Here is a 23456-nt window from a genome sequence, read left to right as displayed (position 1 = left end):
TTAACACAACAACAATTCTCAACTTCCTTTTCCCTTGTCTGCCTCTACTACAAAGGCTAAAAAAGCTAAGTATTTGCTTTCCTAACCTCCTTGGAATATATAGCCAGTGATAGGTTCAAAACAGTCAGACAGACGCAAAATCACTGGCAAAATTCTTCCTGCCTCTTGCCCCCTTTGTCCTTCTTTGATAGTAGCCATGATGCCTGAAGCATCTTATTGTAACTGTAAGGTGACAAACTATGAAGAACAAAAAAAGTCAACTTTAATCCAGTGTATCTATCACTTGGCATCAATAATTAATTGTCAAAACATGGATAATTCTGTTTCATTTACACTTAGGCTTTTAAAAACTTTCCTCAATCTGTTACCATCTAAGAAGATAAATTTCTAATCTTATGGTATGGTGTTTAAAAGGAAGACCTCTGGAATCAAGCTATGCTAGGTCTGAGTGTAGGTGCTGACATTTTATGGCCATGTATCTAAAAGCCAGCTACTTAATGTGAGTAAACCTTAGCTTTCTTAAATGTACAATGCTAGAAATATGCTGGTTGTCAACACACAGATGTTATTAAGTTTCTGGCAATCACCAGTTTAATGGATTCAAAAGAGCTTGAGGATTATTATTCAAGAGTTCGTAATAATGTTCTGGATCCTCACTAGTTTGACTGCTAGAATACATGTTTTTGTCTCTGGTGCCCAGGGCAGAAAGATAAAGCATGTGTACTATTCTGCGGGTTGAGGTTGGACTGCCTGTACATTGCATAACAAGTTTAAAATGTGCTTCAGAAGCATGATAACTCTCACACAGGCAGTACAGCACAATGGCAAGAACAATGGGCAAGAACAAAGTGACAGTATCTGTGTCCCAATGCGTTTAAGTATAAATGTCACCTATAGTTTCTGTGACAAAAATGTTCAATATGTATTTAATGATAAGGACACAAACAGAAAAGTACAAAATGTACTTTGGGACATTCTACAAGATAACTCTCCTTTCCTGGACATTTCAAAAGAAGTTAACATTGTGAAAGCATACTTCTCAGATCAATGAATGAAGGAACGAACAAAAGGTAAAGGAAGGTAAGGTAAGAAAGAAGAAACAAGCAGAGTGGGCTATTCTAGCTTAAGAGACTGCAGTACATGAATCTTGATTGCCTCATGGTTTGGGAATGTGGTTAGGGGGTAGGCAAGGATTCAGTGTGGTTGTAACAGATAACTACTGTAGAAAATTTTCCTTATTCTTAGGAGAGAGATGTTGAATTGAAGAGTGAAGTTACCATGTTTGCAATTTATTTTCAAATAAAGCTTCAAAAAAGCTTAAGAGAAACATAAAACAGATGTGGCAAATGATAATAATTGGTGAATAAAGATGAATATATAAATGTTTACTATCCCTTCAACTTCTGAAGCTTAGAAACTTTTCAGAATAATCTGCTGAACAGAAAAAGGGGAAAAGGAGTAAAGATCCATGGGCTAGACAGACTAGCTATACCAACTATCTGCTGTGGGACAGCAAGGAAGTTGACTATGTCTCAGTTTCCTCACTGGTAAAATCACAAATAATCATTATACATACATCTCAGAAGGTTGTTTTGAAACTTAAATTATGTAAAGGACTTAGAATTATGCCCAGCATACAAGAAGAATATAGCTATTACTGAGCGGCCTGGGTGGCTCAGTTGGTTGAGCATCTGTCTTCGGCTCAGGTCATGATCTCGGCATTGTGGGATGGACCCCTGCATTGGGCTCTCGGCGGGAGAGCCTAATTCTCCACCTCCCTCTGCCTGCTGTTCTGCCTACTTGTGCGCGCGCTCTCTCTCTGTCAAATAAATAAACAAAATCTTTAAAAAAAGAATATGGCTATTATTTATTTTTAATACTAAAATTCGGATGCGGGACACCTGGGTGGCTCAGTTGGTTGAGCGGCTGCCTTCGGCTCAGGTCATGATCCCGGTGTCCTGGGATCGAGTCCCGCATCGGGCTCCTTGCCCCGCAGGGAGCCTGCTTCTCCCTCTGCCACTCTGTCTGCCTGTGCTCGCTCGCTCTCTCTCTGACTAATAAATAAATAAAATCTTTAAAAAAAAATAAGTAAAATAAAAAAATAAAAATAAAATTCGGATGCACTGTATCTCTTCTCAGGTTAACCAACTACTCCTGTATCATAATCCAGAAAGATCCAACAAAGAGAGGGAAAAGATAATCAGCCTCAAGAAAAGGAGTAAGAACCTAAATATACATCAGCAGGTTAATAACTAAATACAATAAGGTATAGAAACAAAAGGAACACAATGTAGCTTAAAAAAAACAAAGAATGGAATAGCATATATTTTGCCATGGAAGGATCCCAAGCACCTAATCAAATCTATTTTTTTTTTTTGGTCATTATTTTTTGCAGTATAGAGAAAGCCAAGAAGGAATCTTTCAAGAGCATACAGCCTGAAAAAGGTAAATATGTGGACTAGAGTATTAACAGTGACAGGCACAGAAAGCACTTCAAAATCAGGGCCTAAGTGCATTAGAAGAAAAAAAACAGGCTATCTACACAGAAGGCTTTAATAGGCATATGTGCCATTTGCTCTAGTAAATTAATGGCAGTGTATGTAGCTAGAATCATTAATGCCAACCTACAGCAAATGACTCACTACCACTTAAATCCCTCACCTTCGTAAACATTAGACATCCTACTGGATATCTGTGAGAAAATTTGTGGCTTAGAAGAGATTTTCTATTTACAGTAGCAGCTAGGCCTATCTAATTCAGATGATAAATTATCTCCATATAATAACCTGTGTTTGTCTCCACAGCATCTACATAGGGAAGAAACCATCTCTATTCATAGTCTACGTGATTCAGGTTGGGCTTATCACTCAACAGCAGGAGCAGGTACACGACCCCAACACAGGTAGAGTTCCCAATTATCCCAACTATTATAACTCATTTCGAGATGGACAACTAACTCAAAGTGGACCAAACCTTGGACTTACATAGGAGCTTTGAGGAAAGAGGGTTTTTTGAGGGTATTTTTGTTGTGTTTGTTTTGAACTCCTAGAATTACTAACTACACAGTTCATTTAAGTCCAGAATTATGGGGGTCATTTTGCTTTGTGGAGGAAGTGTACCTGGGATCTCACGAAGCCAAGCAGAAGAGAACAGATCAGCCAAGAAACAATTTCTGACCACTCTGATTTTTGTTTCAAAACCCAATTCAGCTGTTCCTGAAACTAGAATCATAAATTCCCTTACTTTAAAAATGACTTTGGGGTCCCTGGATGACGTAGTCGCTTAAGTCTGCAGTCAGACTCTTGGTTTCAGCTCAGGTCATGATCTCAGGGTCATGAGACAGAGCCCTGCATCAAGCTCCATGCTCAGTGTAAAGGCTGGTTAAGATTCTTTCCCTTCCTTCTCCCTCCCTCTATGCTCCTCCCCCTACTCAAGGTCCTGCTGCCCTTCCTGGCTCTCTCTAAAAAAAAAATAAATTAGTTAAATCTTTAAAAAATAAATATAAGGGGCACCTGGGTGGCTCTGGGGGTTAAAGCCTCTGCCTTCGGCTCAGGTAGTGACCTCAGGGTCCTGGGATCGAGCCCCAATCGGGCTCCCTGCTCAATAGGGAGCCTGCTTCCCCCGCCCCCCACCTGCCTCTCTGCCTACTTATGATCTCTGTCTGTCAAATAAATAAAATCTTAAAAAAATAATAATAAAAATAAAAAAAAATATAAAATAAAAAATAAAAACTACTTTGAATTAAGTTTATCACTTATGACTGGAAGAGTCCTGAACAATTTCAAAATATTTTGGTAATGTTTTCATAAAGAACAAAACCAAAACCCAAAACAGCTGTGACAAAATCATTTGCCCCAAGACATGTTCCTATCATCAGTTTAGGGACCAGTAACTTCATACAACTGTATCATCGTGTTTAATGAGTACAGGGACTACAACTGAATTTTGTTACTCCAAGATATATAAGAGATTCCTGCTGAAGTCACACTTTTCACCTTCATAGGTGTCTGTCTTAGAAAAGCAAAAGGTTGGGGCGCCTGGGTGGCTCAGTGGGTTGAGCCTCTGCCTTCGGTTCAGGTCGTGATCCCAGGGTCCTGGGATGGAGCCCTGCAAAGGGGGAGCCTGCTTCCCCCTCTCTCTCTCTGCCTACTTGTGATCTCTGTCTGTCAAATAAATAAATAAAATCTTAAAAAAAAAAAAAAAAGCAAAAGGTTGAAGAACTGAAGAAACAATACTGAGGAACCAACACATTTAGCTTGTTTATCTCCCACTTAAGGTTTATTCTTTTTTTTTTTCCTAAGATTTATCTATTTTAAGAGAGAGAGCACATACACATGAGCAAGCAAGCAGGGGAAGGAGCAGAGGTGGACGGAAAGGGAGAGGGAAAGAATCCCATGCAGACTCCACACTGAGCAGGGCATGGGGCTCACATGACCCGAGCCAAAACCAAGAGGCGCTTAACTGACTGAACCACCCAGGTGCCACTAAGGTTTATTCTTTTTTTTTTTTTTTAAAGGTTTATTCTTAAAATAGGTTCTAAACCAGAGGAGAGCTTTACGTGTGAAATTAAATACTGGTGTTTGGTTTGGGGTGGTTTTTAGTTTTTTATCCTTTGGGAAAGTGGAGCAGATAGGAAAAGGGAATGCTATCTACTCTAAAATAGATAAACCATTGCAAAGCAGGCAAGCCAGCAAGGAATGAACCCACGATATTAAGACTACCTACTGGGAATAATTAGGAGAGAGAAGAAAACATCATATTTAATTCTCTCCTTTTGGAAAAAGATTAAATATGTTTCATAAAATATTTCAAATACGCAATAGCTTTCTAAGAATATTTTTCTCTAAAGTACCACACTAAAGGTATTAAACAGTCATACCTGAACATTACTATTTCATAAATTTGCTACCTATAAAAAAGAAAAATTTGTTCTTACTGTTGACGTAACTGGCGGCAACTCTCAATATGAGTAGATGTATTTTGATGCTGAATCCAATCCTATTGTGAAAGGAGAAAAGCGCTGAAATTAGAATATTCCTCACACTGACTATGAAATTAGGCTTTTAAAAATGACACAGGATTCTTTTTTCAAAAATTAACAAATGTAGTTATAAATAACATTTGACTACTCAATAATATTTCACAAAAATAAAGTACCTCCAAACAAAGGTACTTAATACCAGACCTTATTGATGCCATTTTGAAACATTTTAGTATAGAAAACATTTAAAAAATCATACCCATGGATACTCATTTTGAAATCAAATATATATTTAACCTTGGAAAAAATAAAAGCATTTTTCAGAAATAATTCATCTTACATATAAAAATACTCCAGAAAACACCAAAAACTCCATAAACAAAATAGTATCTGAAATGGCATCTCAAAAATACAGTATCAATAACTTGTATCTCTAAATTCAAACTAACAACATCAACAACAAAAAATCCTACCTCTTAGGCCAGTACCATTCCAAACAAGGTACCCACTATATTGACAAAGGATAAGATTAGTAAAAATATGAAAAACTGCTGATTAAATCTTATTTATTTTCAGGATTTAAGGGAAAGTAACACCATTTCAAAGACATAATATCCCTTACATAGAGCTTTACAATGAACAAAATGCTTTTTTAATACATTACTTCATTTACAAATCTGCCCTAAAATTACATTGTGTACCCACAAACAGCTCCTGGAAGATACATCTGATTAAAATTTTTAGGAAAGACAATGTACAGTTTTCAAAGATACAGTCCCCCAAGTGAAACAGTTAAAAGCAATGTGTATTATTACTCAATGTTTTATTGTTTCTCCAGCATTTGGATAGGTAAAAAAAACTTACTCAACAGTTCTGTATTTTAAAATGTTCCTTGAGGAAAATGTTATTCATATCCATTTCAAAAACATTTTGGTATGTCACTGCTACAAACTAGAAGTTTCCACAGTTAAAACAGTTGACACTAATTTTGGAATCTGTCTTGTCAAGAACTATCTGAAGACAAGTGCGTGCTATTTAAAATACTCAGCAACAGGTTAGGAAAAACCCTAAACTACTTCATTAAGCCATGAAACTGATTGTGGATTGCAAAAAAGAAATGTTTGCATATCCCGCTCAATGGTACAAATAGAAAGCTAGAAGAGATTGGCAGTGAAGAGTCTCTAGTACTGCTGAACCCATGTCTTTGACATTAATTGGACATTGTTTACATCAAACAGACACACTGGCAAATAGTGGTTGGGCATAATTTATTTACACCATAGAGCATTTTATTTGAATAAGTTACCATCATTTAAAAATCCAGTGATTTCTACCCCCAAATCCAAACTTTCAGCTTTTCTTGAAAAAACAATACTGGACATGTATTCTATATAGCAAGTATCAGCTGATGCTGATAGTTGCCCTATTTAAGGCATACTCTCCAGTTCTATACAAACATTCATATATATATGTATATGTATACACACACGCACACACACACACAGTACTATTTAACAGGCCCACTTCACTCACTGATATCACTTGCTTTAAGCTCAATAAATATGCCTAAGCCACCCCAATTTCTAGACTGTCTACAGTATCCAGATTAGATAAAAAGGATCCAAAAGCAGTACTGCCTCTCTAGAGAAAAAGCAGTAATTACCTACTAAGCAGGAAATGCTGTAAGACTGCAGACTTGAGTAGGCACAGAATCAAACTGTGAAAATACCTACCCATATAAGAGTTAACTCTATCCTCCAACTATCTCAAAAATCTCTTATGTCAATTAATATTTTCTCAAACCAAATTATTTAAGTCAGAAAGACAGCTTCTAAACTGAGGACAGCCAAAAAGACATAACATCTAAACTAAGCACAGCTCCTTCTCTGACATCTGAACCCCAATTTAGAAAAGAAATACATTTTACAGTCTACTGTTGCCCTTTTCAGGCTATAGTTTTAAAGATTCAGTGGTGGGGAACTATCTGTCAAATGACAATTAGCCAAAAAAAAATGCAGTTGATAATTTACATTAATTGGCTACATTATTTACAAGGTCATATAAATGCATGTTTACAAGGCAGCAAGATATATCACACAGAAACAAGAGAAGTTGTTTGTACCATCTATGTCCATGTTCACAAATCCCTATCATGTGGTCATCTAGTAGTGAAGAATTCATTAGTTAGATCCATCATGCTGTTGTTAAAAAAAGGTGTTTTAAATGGCAATCTCTGTGAATTCTAATGAATCAATTACTAATGATTTATTTTTCAAAGTTTTATTTTTATCATACTAACCCAGACTTTCACCATCTTAAACTTGAAGGAACTAGGGAAGCCTCATATTCAGTGCCCTACCGTTATCTCTTCTCATTCTTACTCACCCTGCATACATCTGCCAGATTTATCTCCCTAAAATACACTTTGAACATGTCACTTCATGTATCAAACACCTTAATTAGCTTCCTAATGCCTCTCACCTCAAGTCTAAACTCCTTAAGCTAAGTTTTTGAAGGCCTTTGGTACCTACTGTTACTGCTGACATCTAAAATGTCATCCCTCCTCCCCTAGGTATATCTGAAGCCTACTCATTATTCAAGACCTATATTTAACCAACTCCAGGAAGTGTTCCCTCCTAAATCCTTCCAGGCCAGATTCAACACAGTTAGTCACTGTCACTAAATCTTATTACCCAACTAGTCTTTTGAGGTCAGAAAGTACATTTATACTTTTTTTTTTTGGCTTTCTTTTTATCTGTATGAGATGACGGTAACTACACTTACTACAAAAAACATGGAACATATCACTAATTCACATGTCATCTTTGTACATGGGGCATGCTAATCTCTGTATTGATTCAATTTTAGCTAACTGCTGCCAAAGCGAGCATTATTTATACTTCTTTTTAATTACATGCTGCTAAAAACATAATAGGTGTTGATAAATTAATAAAGCTGGCCTGAATGGATATAAGCCTAAAGTCAAGATAGAAATATTAAATCCCTCTCCCCTACAGCACATCCAAACAGGTTAAATGCAATCACTGAACCATTTGATGCCCTCTAATTTTTTAAATTCCTTAGGTGTGTAATTTTTCTCTCCAATGAGACTGTTTAAACTGCTTAAGATCAACATCCTCACTTTATATAGCTCTCATTTCTGCCCAGCATCTAATATAGCCATGTATGAAACTGGTAATCAGTAAATACCTACTGAATAAACGTACACCTTTTCCATCCAAAAAAATAAAAACTTTCAAGTTCTTTACTTTAATATACCTTTCTTGGATTCACCATGACTAGTTAAAAGTTCAAATGGAACACAGACAGCCTATTACTCAATTAGGAACTTAGACCAGCACTAATTAAAGGCTAAGTGCTATGAATTATTCTGAGATTTTTCAAGACTTAGCTATCTCCCTTGATAGGGACAGCAACTATTATTTTACTAGAACTCCACAAATTTGGCTAAAATGAGGAAGAATGCCGCTTTCCTTTGCTAGAGTTAACAAAAGCATCAGCTGAAATCTGTGAGGGGGTAATACAAAGACAATAAAAAAGGGCAGCACTGGAAGTAGAAAAAAAAAGAGAATTAAACACCTGTAGGTTTTTAAGCCTATACAAAGTATGTAGCCAATGATATGGCCTTGAATCGAAGCTTATTCCATGGGAAGTACATTCCTTCCTGACCATTTATAATATAAATCTACAAATCCCATCAGTGAACAGAAGAAACAGTGGTTTCCAAATACATGTAAGTAAGTAAATCATACTGGAGAATTCCTACACAAATCCGCCAACGATTACAGTTGACCCTTGAACACCGGTTTGAAGTGCACGGGTCCACTTACACACAGATTTTTTACAGTATACATAAATGTATTTTCTCATGATCTTCTTACTATTTTTTCTCTAGCTTACTTTTATCATAAGAATACAGTATACAATACTATTAATATACAAAATGTATTAACCACTATCTATGCTGTCAGTAAGGCTTCCAGTCAACAGGCTATTAGTAGTTTTTAAGGAGTCAACTTGGACTTTCAACGGTGCAGGAGCTGGCACCCCCAAGCCCCAAGCTGTTCAAGAGTCAACTGTACTATCAAAAAAGTATATTCTACATTACTCTTCAGCACTTCTATAAAATACTTTCTTCTAATTATACTGACCATAGAGGCACCTAAGGCCTTTTTTATTTTTTTAAGATTTTTCTCTCTAAAGTTTACCATTTTACACTATTCTGAATTGACAGCTAACCCCATAATAATTATTCTTGACTCAATTTTGCTATGGATTAAGTTTAGGAAGCTCCTTCTCATGAAACACTAAAAATCCTAGTCTAGCTAGAGTCAGAAAATATTAAAATCAACATTAACTGTCTTTTAGCCCAAGAGAGGTAGATACATGCAAGGCTGCAATATATTGTCTCTTAAAAGTATGCAGTACAAATATTTTATTCCAACTTTTTATATTTTTATAGTAACAGATTCTATTTAAAGTTGACTCATGTGATGTTGTTTTATAAGTCCATGGTTTATGTTATATAAATTTTATGTTGCCTGAATTTGCTGAGAGAACTAATCCAAAAGTTCAAAGTACATGGACAAACTATGTCATGTGCCCAGTCACAGGAATACAGAAAGCCTAACACTCAATTCAGTATTTAGGCCAGGACTACTTAGATTACAACTAAGTAGGGAAGTTGCAATCACAAATAATTTCTGCCATTTCCTCAATGCCTACTTAACATCAGCACAATATAAAAACTTTGGGCGCTGAGTATCATTATACAGTGATCTTTAAAAACACTCACCTTCAAATGACTACATTCTACGTTACACAGAGAACACAAATGTGGAAATATTCTTGGAGACGCTGCATAATAATCATTCATCATAGAGGGAGTTGGAAGTCTCTTCATCTTCTGGGCATCAGCATGTGAAAACTTTGGTAACCATGATGCTTTCACAATCCCAAAGGGCGACTGAATGGGAATGTCAGCCTCTGACTGGTAATTCTTTTTGCTTCCTCCTGATCCATGTACACTAGATGAATTAATCACAGGTTCATGTGGGATCCGCTCTTGCTGGCTTACGGCTGAAATTAATTCTGATGAAAAAGGTTGCTGGTTCATAGGTGGAGGAATAAGAGACTGATTCATTGTCTGGTTAACTGTTTGGCTAATGGATTGACTGACGGATTTTACTGGTTCAAGGACTGACTGTCCTCCTGAAATGTGTAAGCCTGACATCTTAGTTCCACTCTCAACTGCGAAAAAGGACTGATTACTAGAGGACTCACCGGGGAAGTCCATCTGTCGAAACACATCTTCAACAGGAAACATAGAATTACATATCACATTTGGAGTGGGAACAGATGCAGAAATGCTCTGCTGTGACCGAAATTCATTCTTGACCTCATCTGTTGGAATTTCAGGATCATAAATACGTACTTCAAGTGGATCTTCTGTGTAGCCATATTTGCTTGCGTGCCCATAATCAATCACATTACTTGAAACTGCCTCATTACCAAGCGTTTCTTTATTTCTGCTCTGAGAAGGCAAATTGGGTAATCGACGCCCCATCTTTCGCATTCTTATATCCCTCAAAATTAATGGCATATTTTCAGGGGTTAGCTGTTCATCAGGATAGCGACTGAGTTCTTCTAAATCTTCATTAGATAATCCAAAACTTGCTAAGATACTCGAGGCACTCTCTTTTGTATAGCGGCTCTGCACTTGAGGACTCTGCTCTGTAACCTGTGTTAGACTCTGTTTCACTCCCACTGATGCAGATATATGAGGCTCATCATCCCACCGGCTCCCATGAGGTTTCCCCTTCTTTTGTTGTACTTCATGAAAATCCAATTTTTCTTTGGTCAATCTTGGATCAGTTCGGTGTTGAGTTACCTGAACATTCATTCTCTGTGGTCCCATGTTCTGATAAGATTCATGGCCAGCAAATCTGTGCGGAATTCCACGGGCTCTCCCTGCTGGGTAAAATCTTGGAAGACCCATGGATCCAGGCCTCATAAATGGTCCTGGAGGCCTCATCCCAGAAGGGTTAGGTGCTCGTGGCCTCTGAAGTGGAAAGTTTCCTCGAGGATTAAACCTGGGTCTCGACATGGCTATTTTCAAGAAAGCCTGATTTAATAAAGTATAAGGTGGTGTTGAACTATGTGAGGCAACGGCATTCAGCTGCTGAAGCGCCAACTGAGTCTTAATCTGAGCAAAGTGCAAAGGAGATGGGCCCAACAGAAGTGGGTTTGCAATGCCCAGGTTCAAGGAATTCACAAGTGGTGCGAAATTTTCCAAGAATAACACAAAGCTGAAAGTTAAAACACAAATATTAGATCATTTTAACTCAAACTACATCATGAAGTGGGTTCTACAGCCAGTGTAAAACATTTTGAAACAAAGCCATGAAACCATCCTTCATTCCATATACTTTTAGGGTGTTTACGAGAATTGTTAACTTTCCCAAAATGTTCTCTTCTTTTCTTTCCCGAATCCAGAACACACACCCCAAACCTCAAGTCAGAGTTCATGTACAAAGTGTTGCACTGGGTGCTGTCCTAGGTGCTGAGCGGTAATTACAAATCCTTTTACATAATCTTGAAAAACACTGGGGATTTATTTCACGCTTTGTTACTGGAAAAAAAGAGGAAGTCATTAAAATACTTAGAAATACACATATACTTAATATGTACGTTAGGTACGAACCATTAAAACAGAAACTGTAAGCCTAAAATTTTATAAGACCCATTTCTCCAAGACACAGTCTTCCTTGAAATCACATCTCACAAATTCCATATAGTAATTAGACTATGCTTAAGTTTCTGTTGTTAAACAAATCTTCCTTTAAGAAGAAAACTTATCATCAATAACTTGACTAGAGTCTGACAAACGAGTGCGCAGGAGCATGGATGGATTATAACAGATAACATAATATGCAGCACAACCACCAGTCACCTTTCTCTTAGATTCCCTCCAGTGTATAGGCAAATATGTATCGATAATAACAAAGACTAAGTTTATACTATTCCTGTGCCAGTGACTGTTCTAAGCACTTTACATGGACTGATTAATTTAATTCTCAGAATAACCCCTTCAAATATTAAGTTTTACAGACAAGGACACTAAGGCACAGAAATTAAGTAACTTGCACAGATAATAAATGACTGGGCCAATATTTGCACTCAAGGTAATTTAATCCCATAACCCATGCTCTTAACCACTAATAGATATGAGCCAAGAATATTTTGCAGTTCCAGACACTGTATTAAACTGGTTGCTGTCCAGCCAGGAGAGCACAACACAACTCATTCTAACCTGAGTCTCAGAAAAATAGTACTTTAGCTATCATTCAGGACCAAGGTCAGCGACCACCGAACTTGACTTCCTCTCCCAGTTTTAAAAAAAAAGAAAAGAAAAACAGACTGTGCCTGTTTACCTACTTTTATACCTGATAGAAATGCAAGGTGGGAAACACGAGGTCTTGAGACATCTACACTTACTACGAAAATCCACACTACAGATCATATTTGATGATCATCACTTTCTGGTTCAAGCTACAACTTCACCCATAACTCCACTACATCCTTTTTAAATTTATAATGGTAGTGAAATGTTAATTTGGCAGAGAAATGGGCTTTATCTGGTTAACACACTCCCTTCTAACCATCTGTTCCAATCAAAACAAACAAAATAACTTTGCCCTGAACCATCATGACTTACTTGATTTTACTCAATGGTCAGCCCCCATTAAACCTTTCTGACCACAAAGACCCAAACTTTCTTATTTGTTACTTGTACTATTTGGGATTCATACATTTTGTGTTCATATGTATGGTCTTTTTTTAAACTATCCACTGTCAATTAAAAGCATGTGTTTATTGCTGTCTTATCTTCCAAGCATAAACTCTACAGCTACTTAAAATACCCTCAAATATTTGTTAACCAATTTGATCACATCCAGTCATTAACATACATAATTAATTTTCAAATCGGAATGAAACACAACAAAAATTACACAAGCTTCTAATTCAACAGATACAAGCAGCAGACACAAGTTTAGTAAACAATGAAATAATATCCGAATTCTCTGTCAATAATGTTCATTTATAACAAACTCCAGGTCTTTTTAGACAACAGCCATATGAAACTGTGCCTGTTTTCCATAAAACAGAATTATTTCCAAGAAAACTTTGTCTTACATAAGCAGTTTGGCATCTAGTTACTCAAACTGTTTCAGCACCGTTTTCCTTAACTGGTGAAGACTCTTTCCACAACATCAGGAACACAAACTCTCCCAAATACTGTTTCTCCCCCATAAGGAAATCAAAAAGAACAGATTTCAATCAGTCATCTAACCACCAATGGAATTGTGAACAAGTTATCATTTAGAGGTATGTAAGTCCTAAGTTCTTTAAAGGAAAAAACTTACCTACATATTTCCTAACGGGTCTATGATATATGTTTACAGACTGTAAGAGAGCAGCCCTTCACAAACTGTATTCTGCAGAAATATCCTGTAAGACTGCAGGTCTTCCACAAACAAATTCCCTGGTCAAGAAAGTCTGAAATGCACGCACTAGCTACCCTTTCTAGAGAGACAAGATGCTTACTGTACATTAAAGGCTGTATGATGCTGCTGTTTATTTAAAAACTTCATTTTGTGCTTCCTAAACTTGAGTCTTCTTATGCTTATACTCAGAGGTGATATTTCAAATATTTAGTAACTGGTAAAGCACAGCAAGGAACAATTATAACAGTAACTTGTGACTTACAGCGTGCAACCAGGGTCCTGAGCCCCTCCTTTCTCTACCCCCCTTAAGCTTTTAGTTGCTATAGCATGAGGTGGGGAGTTGGGGAGAAGGGGAAAGTCTTCGGGAAGGGACTAAAAGAGTGGGGGAAGTGGAGGTCTGCCCTTGGAGAGAGAGCTACTTACTAATAAGGGCAGAAGTATTTCCATGTTTCAACAACTGCCATTATCTGTATCAGTGTTGTAGTCATGAATATCAGTCCTGAAAGATTCAAGATTCATAGAACAGTTTGGAATATAAATGAAGAGAATTAAAAGGCCTTTCCCTAATTTAAATTTCAACTCTCAGTAAGCAGAGATTTGGCTTGTTTGCATTTTTAGCCTTAAAATACACAGGTGCGCGCACACTAGATGTCCTATCTCGTCTGACATGTCGTGAGTGACTTATGTGGTAAGTCCCAATGTGAAATCTAATGAGGACATAGTAGTAAGTTAACAGCAGTCCTGGCTCTCCCAAAGAGGCTGTCTTCCCTACTCTCTTGGTAAGACAAGTTAGGGACTAATTTAGTCATAGTTATATATGAAGCATTCTGATTCCAGGACCTGCTGCTGGCTAGAGGTAAGAAAGTTTCTCTCCAGATATGTGTATCCTGGGAAATCCACCATTATAAGCAAATGTCACTCTTTCAATAGGTCTCTTTAACTAACCTCCCTTCTAAGAACAAGTTTAATCCTTCTGAACTTTAAACCAACACTTCTAACTTTTATCCCAAGACTCCTTCTGGATTTAAGACCTATTCTAAGTATTGTTTATTTTCATTTTAGATTGCATTTAGTTAATATTTTCAGACACTGATTGACTAATGTAAAATCATCAAACACATTCTTATGCTACCACTATCACTTTTAATCCTGGTAGAAAAGTTTCTGACAAAGTAGTTCATCAAACATCACTAAAGAGAAATTATGATAAATTACTTTACTATACATGTGCTCAGCTGTCTCTAGTTTTATTCTCACTACAATGACATGAATGTTAAGTGTGAAGCATGAAACACAATGCTCAACACTGGTAAGAACTGACAGAGACTATTTTTAAAATATACGAAAAGTATGCCTACAATGCATATGCCAAGTAACAGATCTTCCATGGCTAAAAAAAAACGTTAAGTAACTTTGTGAGTTTTCTGTAAATGAAATTTAAGGAGTACACCCATATTTCATTTGCATAATTGTCTTTTTATTTTGTAAGTGTAAGCATATTTCCTAAAAGATTAAAGAATCATTTAGGAAAGTTATGGTTTAATATCTCTTAAAACTATCATTCACATTAACTGCAAACAAAACGTTTTGACTAAAAAGAAGCTGGTATTTGTAGTTCAAGCGTTCTATTTATAAAGTATTACAAACTTTCCTTTTGCAGTTATATAATTTTCAAGCTTCATTTCTTCAACTCTAATGTAAAGACAGGTAAGCCCCACCGATCAGCATCCTTTCCTTTGTTGCTTAACTTGTCTCCCCTTTGTTTAAACTTAAGCCCTACCAATAACGCCTCTGGGTACAACTACTCAACTCAAATGCTAATCACTAAATGAGGCATAGGAATTTATCACCTTTTCAACAGATTCAGAAGAATGAAATTCAAAATCAACTATCGTATCTTTCAAAATACCTAAAAAAAATTCTAGGTACTCCTAAAAACTTAGAGAAACTGTCTTCTTAACATAAATATGTCACAGTAACTTCAAACCCAACTCTTATTCACCCACTAAACAAATACTTTAACAGTGCTGATCTACATGGGGAAGTAGCAAGGCTATTAAGCCAGAACAGAACCCTTCCTTTAGAAAGCTAATGCTCCAGTTTTTAAGATGGAGTTAGTGTCTCTTAAGAACCAGAGAAACCAAAATGATAAAATACAGTTAAAAATTTGGATATTTCCCTTTCCACATCTCTCCAATTAAGAGGGTTTGCAAAGACTGGAGATTGGTCAAATAAATTATGTTACACCATATTTTGCACCTGTAAAAAGGAATATTAAATATCCTTATCCCTAAGGATAATAACTAGTACATAAAACCCTCCAAATTGTTTTCCTCTTTTTTAACTGGCATATGGACAAAACATAAAATGCTGATTAAAGATAAAATATCCACATAATATTATTACTTATATAGATACCTAGTACTACCATCACATATGTCTAAAGTCAAGCTGGTTTCTAAACCAAAAATAGCAAATATAAGAGAATCCTTGTTCTCCAAATCTGCTACTACAAGAAACCCAAAGGGTTTCACCAACAGTGGCATTCAGTTACAGTTATTTGTAAATTCTGGTACTAACACATAATTTTTACAAAGTAACAAGTGACAGCCAAAACTCCGAACAAATGTCTGACACAGTAAATATAATCTTTATTAACCATAACTATTAGGGAATATGCCATTTTCTGGATAACTGAGCTTTACCCATAAAGAGGATGGTTCACCTACCGTAATTTCTGAAATCACTAAACTAACTCTGAAAAACCGGAGTTAAGATCTGAATTTTTCATTATTAACACTGCTTTGAAAACAACTATAACTAAATATTAATACTTAAAAACAAATTTTATTCCTATCATATAAGTAACATATGCTTTTCATAGAAAATAAAAAGTAGTAAATTAAAGCCTTACCATTAAAACCATGTTCCTAGAATGAACTAGTATTTTGATTTAATTTCTTTCAGGTTTGTTTATGTGAATACACACATGGATGAGAAGGGCAGGAAAATACACCAAACTTTACTGTATGAAATTAGAAATACATTGTTTTCAGTTAACATTTTATTTTCCTATATTAAATATTTTTTTAAAAACCACGATATTTACTGGTCATGAAACATTATGAACTCCTGAAAAAATTCTATTATTGTGATAAGTAGCAGTTAACTCTTTTCTATGCCCCTTTAAGAACCGAAACATGCCACTCTGAAACAACAAATATTCAATAAAATGTCAAACATAAAAATTCTTTTAGAAACACTTAATAGAAACTGACCTCTGAGGCAGACATGCAGAAATGGCTTGATGGATTAAAAAGATATTGACACTAGATCCCATAAAGTCTTTCTGAGATGTTCACTACCATGGAATATCAAAAACTGCCTGTTATTCTAACATAATCTTTTCGAAGAAAGATAGTCCTTTATTTTCTTTATAGATACTGTTAAAGAAACCGGAAATCTAAAAATCTACAAGTATCATCAAAAATTAGGCAGCCTGATCATAATGGTTCCATTAGCCATAATGAAAAATTTATATAAAACCCCAAAGGTGAACTTTACAAAGCACTGTAATATTCATTAACTACCTGGAACCTCACAACCACACAGTGAGCAAGGGAATCCCAGTTTTTACAGATTAACTGAAGCCTCAGGACTAAGTTGCAAGATCATAACTAGAATCTATACTTCGTCTCCGTATTTTTCCATACAATATTCTAGATACATAAAATGTAAATTTTATAGCTTTGCTTTCTCTCATTGTAAAAAAAAGTAATAAATGTTCATTATCACCCCTCCAAAATAAAGAAAAATTACCTTCATGACATACAGAAGTTTTTTTTCTATAATCTTAACGTAAAGGAAAACAACCACTGACTTTTCTAGATATATACATCTTGTTGGAGTGACTGACAACATATAAATCCACTTTCATACTTAAGAATACAGGTATTACACTGGCCAGTTAATATAAAAGAGAGTACACATCTTTCTACACTTTCCTCAGTTTAAATGTCACTCAATCTGCTAATCTCTTCTAGTATACAGATGGATCCATTAGCCAACTGTTTTCTTTTTTTTTTAATCATTTTTTTAAAGATTTTTATCTATTCATTTGACAGACAGAGATCACAAGTAGGCAGAGGCAGGCAGAGAGAGAGGAGGAAGCAGGCTCCCTGCTGAGCAGAGAGGCCGATGCGGGCGGATCCCAGGACCCCAGGACCGTGACCTCAGCTGGAGGCAGAGGCTTTAACCCACTGAGCCACCCAGGCGCCCCCAGCCAACTGTTTTCTACTGTAAGTTGTGTCCCTTCATGTCTCACAGAAGGTAAGTCATAACTCTGAAGGTACCACAAGTTTGGCTAGACAATATCACTAGAACTTAAAATGCCAAAATGTGGTACACCTCAAAGAAACTGTCAAAAAAGAAACAGAAAGAAAAAATAAGCAGACGATTAGAAACATCATTTGGTATCATGGAGGGCACCACAAACTTCACTGTCACGTGAGCAGGCTGATAAACATCATGATTCCATATATTTAAAAAAAAAGGGAAGCTCAACTTGCTAACGCACAATGCCAAGAACAGATCACCACAAGAACCATGCATTAACCATCCCATATAGCAATGATTTAATAGTTACTATTTCCAGGAAAACAATTTTTTTTTTAGATTTTATTTATTTGACAGAGACACAGCGGGGGAGGGAACACAAACAGGCAGAGTGGGAGAGGGAGAAGTAGGCTTCCTGCTGGGCAGGGAGGCAGATTCCGGGCTCCATCCCGGAGGACCCTGGGATCAGGACCTGAGCCGAAGGCAGATGCTTAACGACTGAGCCACCCAGGTGCCCCAGGAAAACAACTTTTTGATAAACAGGATGAATATAATTACATGTACCTTTTTAAAAAGCACTGCATACATAAATGGATCTTGAGAGACCACACTGTATTCATAGTAAATGATGCCTCCCTGAGAAGTACTTTGGTGGGCCTGGTTACCTTGCTACCCTCAAGAAATGTAATGCATTAATCAAAGAGAAACTGCCTAATCCAAGATGGAATAAAGAAACCTTTCCTGGGACTGTTTTTAAAACTAGAAATGAGAAAAGTGGTGGATGCTGATAAAACTCATATGCTACCGATAGCATTTTTACTGCCTCAGTGAGAAAACACAACCACGGAAACAAAATAAAGCCAACATAACAGAGGTCAGCAGGCCCAAGAAGTAAATACAGTATGGAAGACATTCACTACCCAGATGCAACTGTTCTGAGGCACAACTGTATTCCTGCCTTTCCTGCAATTAGGCTGTTCACTTTCATGAAGCGTACAGGCCAAAATATGTCTGTCTCTGCCTAAAATGAGTTTCTAAAATCTTTGATTAAGCATACCTAAACTATCTGGTCAAATGCCTTAAAATGCTAAATTCCTTGAAGTCTTCACAAAGCATAAAAAAGCATATATAGCATGTTAACCCTTTTTTGAAGCTTTTATTTATTTGACACAGAGAGAGAGAGAAAGAGAGAGAGAGCAAGCTCGTGCGCACAAGCAGGGGGAACAGAAGAGGCAGAGGCCAGGCTCTCCACTGAGCCAGGGATCATGACCTGAGCTGAAGACAGATGCTTAATGGACTGAGCCACCCAAGCACCCCTAACATATTACATTTTGTATAAAAAAATGAAAATAAGAAAACACATATATTTGCTTGCAGTCACAAAAAGAAACACAGGTAGGATAACAGAAACAAGCTGATTACCTATATGGGATACTGGACAGAAAGGACTTAAAGAAAATGGGAATATTTCATGGAGTACATCTTACTATACAGTTTTTACTTTTAGAAGCATGTTAACAACCAACACTTATTTAAATTAAAACAAGGATGGAAGGTAAAAAATCTAAAACTGAAAGCAAACTAATTCAATCATTTTTCAAATGCATACTATAACCCATTTAAAAAACTGATGCAAATAACTTACAAACCCCTATTTGCTTTGCTTTATATATCCTCTGTTTTAGAGGAGTTAGGAAAAAGGGGAGAACTACAATAAATTCTTACTCTTTTTAGTAGTTTGTTTTGGGGAGATTTTTTGGTAATGATACAACTGAAGCAATTCTTAAATTACTTTAGATATGTTATAGGATTAAGCAAGTAAGTAAATATTTGATAGTCTTGGGAGCCAGGGCTTTCACTGTGCAAGACAAGATATATAAATATGAAATGATAAAAAGAAAAACTGGACAATAAATTATAAGCCACTGGAAAAAAACAAGAGTCCGTAACCCCATAGCAATCAACCACTGCAAATGTAGAGTACGGACTTGAAAAATCATCATTTTGTAACCCTAATAGTAAAGATTGGTTCAGACAAGAATATCTGTGCATGTTAAATCTAGAGGGAAATTTTAATAAGTAGGACATCTGCATAGTCTTAAGATGTCTCTCCACCAATCAATTAGTTCTGGAGGGATAGGGAAGAAATCAAATATTTTGACCAAATATGTTATCAAACATATTATCATTCATGGCAGACAGATGGACATCGGGCACCTCCAGATTTGATACCATGGGGACCCAGCACCACTTACGTGATTTTTCTGGCCAGGGACACATAATCTGAATCTAATCAAGAGGAAACATTAGATAAATCCAAAATGAGAAATGTTCTATTACAAAAAAAAAAAAAAAAAGGAAAGAATGTAAAAAGAACACAGAAAGAAAGAAAGCAGGCTGTACTTTTCAAAAATGTCAACTTCACGAAAGACAAAGAAAGGTTATAGGAAATGTTCCAAAGTGAAAAAGACTAATGGATGTAACAATTAAAAATACAATTATCTGACCCCAGACTGATCCTGTACTGGAAAAGCAAAACAAAACAAAAAACCCATAAAGTGCTATAAGGAACACTGCTGACTCAACTGACAAAATCAGAAAATGGTAAAGAATTTTATCAGTTAAATTCATTGAGGCTTCTAACTATACTATGACAACAAAGGAAAATACTCTGTCCTTAGGAAATAAACTAAAGTTAAGGAGTACAATAATATGCAATTACTCTCAATTAGTTCAGGAAGAAAAAAAATCACATGCGTGTAAGAGTGGAAGAGGGGACGCAGGGACAGACAGGGTATTCCTACCAGAGATTTAATTAATTCAAAAGTTCATGACCCAACCTCTTCAGTCCAACACCAGACTAACCCCTTATTTATATACTAAGTCAAAAAAAAAAAAAAAAAAGACTCCAAGTATGGCAACAGGCAGAAAACATGCAACACAATAAAAGAGCATCAGCCCTAAACACATCTTTGTTTTTCTTTTTCTACATCCTGCTCACTCCCTATTGACTATTAGTCAGCCCATTATGCAATTCAAAATAATCTCATCTTTGGGGACATTTCAACTAATCTGATGATACCCACCCTGCTAGGAGGGGTGCCAGTGAATTACTTCATGCAAAATTGGTTAACTCCCGTAAGTAAAATTTAACACTAATGTAGCTTAGTGTTTTTTAACAACTTAGACCTTAGATTCAGCGTATTAATTCTGGTCCTGCTGAGTGCTAAAAAAGTGACCTTCAGCAAGCTGGTTAACCCAAGCCTCAGTTTCATCAAGTGAAAATGGGAATAAAAACAACACCCACTTCAGAATGGTGATTATACCTTTAGGGGCATGGGTGGCTCAGTTGGTTAAGCAACCAGTTCTAGGCTGCCTCTTGATTTCACCTCAGGTCATGATCTTAGTGTCCTGAGTTAGAGCCCTCCCTCAGGCTCTGCACTCAGCAGAGTCTGCCTGAGATTCTCTATCTCCCCACCTCTGCCCCTCCAAAATAAATTAATACTTACTGACTCACAACAGGTGCTGCTCAGAAACTGTTAAGATAGTAAACAAAATACTTTACTTAAGAAGTAGGTAGGTATCTGCTTCTTTTATTAAGACTTGGGTTATTTCTGAAAATGTCAATATAGTTGAGATAGAAATTAAATTAACACATGTATATACAAACTGTGAGTGTGGTATATGAGACATAACTGGGGAAATTTGAATACTGGCATTAAGGAATTATCATTTTAGCAGTGATAAGCATGTTTTTCCCTAAATATTGTAGAGAAAAATTCTGTACTATAAATTGAATGATACAGGATTTGATTAAAAATAATAGGGTGGAAGGTAGAGACATGACCATTAGCTTGCAATTACTGAAGCTGGGCGATAGGTACATGGGTGAATAATTACATAATACTCTCTGCTTTTGCGTATGTTTAAAATTTTCCATAATAAAAAGTTTTCTAAAGAAATGAAGACATTCAAAAGAAAATAGACTAGAACAAGAATTTTTTTTGGTATTCAAGGGATTCAAGAGTTGAAAATAACCCAAAATATATAAATGCCCAAGGTAACCACAAAGAAAATACCAAAATATGTGTACCTTAAAACCTTCCTGTCCTCCCTGAACTCTTCTCAGGACAAAACCCTTGCTCTTGGGGCCCCTGGGTGGCTCAGTGAGTTAAGCTTCTGCCTTCCCCCTAGGTCATGATCTCAGGGTCTTGGGATTGAGCCCTGCGTCGGGCTCTCTGCTCAGCGGGGACCCTGCTTCTCTCTCAATCTCTCTCTCACTCTCTCTGTCTGCCTGCCTCTCTGCCTACTTGTGATATGTCAGATAAATAAAATCTTTAATAAAAAAAAAAACCTTACTTTTGACCCTCACTGACCATTATTATAGCTATGTTTTACTTCTACACCTCATCTTCTTCCTTTCCATTGTTCTTTTATCTTCCAAATAGCTGTTTTCATTTTCATTCTCAGCCATAAATTTCAGACTATTATAACTATATAAAGTTGAAGTAATTAAAGAGCAAGTAATGTTGAATACAAACAGGGGCTTATTGGCTTCAGCCACAAATAAAATTACTTTCAAAATCTGTAGATCTAAACCACCATATGCCAACATTCAGTAGCTCCTCTTTCCTTGCAAAACAGCCCAAACAATGTTACTGGGTACCCATACTGGAAGCACTGATTCTTAGTATATAAAGCATTTTATGAGGAATTTGGACAGATTTTTTTTTTTAATTTGTACAGATTTATTCAAACTTTATGACCAGTACACATAAAGTCATGCTAGAAAGAGCACAATTTGGACTCCAAGGGCTAGCTAGGTTCTTACCCAGGCTCTGGTAACTACTAGCTGAGTTCATTCACTCAACACAGGAGCATGGAGCCCTGGAACAGATACAAAGATGAACGTACCAATCATATAAATAAATGATTACAATATATTTTGATAAGTGCTACAAGAGAGGTACATACAAAATGTACAGATATACCAAAATTTTAATGAAATATTAGATGATTTTTCAACTCCAAAATCCTATCAATTTAATCTGAATTCCTTTAAGCCTCTTTTTAACTAAAAGGGAATATCCACAAGAAACTTTTTATCAAAATTTTTTATCAAAAAATGCTGCCTGAAACTTAAACATTTGTAATAAAAATATCAGCTAATATTTATTAAGCACCTAGTATATGCCAAAGTATAGGGGCTTTGTATTTATTGTCTCTCAATTCTCACAACAATCCCAAGCAGGAAGTAGTATTATCATCAATTTACAGGTAAGGAAACAAAAGTTCAGAAAGACTAAAGTAACTTACCCAAAACCTTAGACATTCAGTAAGGGAAAACAACAGACATCTGAATCCAGATCTCCTGATTCCAAAGCCTATTCTCGTTTCACTACACTATTCGTCCTGCATTTTCTTTCACTACATAAAAATTTCCAGAGATCACCGTAAGAGCACCCAAGAGAAAATATTTATGACAACCATGAAGTACAAAGTGATCTCTGATTTTTAATAAGCATTTTTTTAAACAACAGTATCTGCCATATACACTCTCCAAGACAAAAAAAAAAAGATTATAATACTAAAATATAACCAATATTCAGGGT

General features: G+C 36.2%; 1 protein-coding gene across 3 annotated transcripts in view; it reads right to left on the bottom strand.

Annotated features, from left to right (window-relative positions):
• The window catches only part of ZNF638 (zinc finger protein 638), a 134388-nt gene that overhangs the window by 56225 nt on the left and 54707 nt on the right, over positions 1-23456 (bottom strand). For 2 of the 3 annotated variants that reach the window (XM_080813031.1, XM_080813032.1), the window contains exons 2-3: positions 9798-11310; positions 4937-4998 (exon numbers count right to left, since the gene is read on the bottom strand). In XM_080813031.1, the coding sequence (XP_080669157.1) occupies positions 4937-4998; positions 9798-11310 (1575 nt within the window). The remainder of the gene's footprint in view (positions 1-4936; positions 4999-9797; positions 11311-23456) is intronic. The other variant, XM_080813033.1, reaches the window with a different exon arrangement.

This window comes from Martes martes (assembly GCF_963455335.1).
Source record: "Martes martes genome assembly, chromosome: 9".
NCBI classification, from domain to species: Eukaryota; Metazoa; Chordata; class Mammalia; order Carnivora; family Mustelidae; genus Martes; species Martes martes.
Note: the sequence above shows the minus strand (reverse complement) of the source record. Positions and strands in the feature narration are given on the sequence as shown.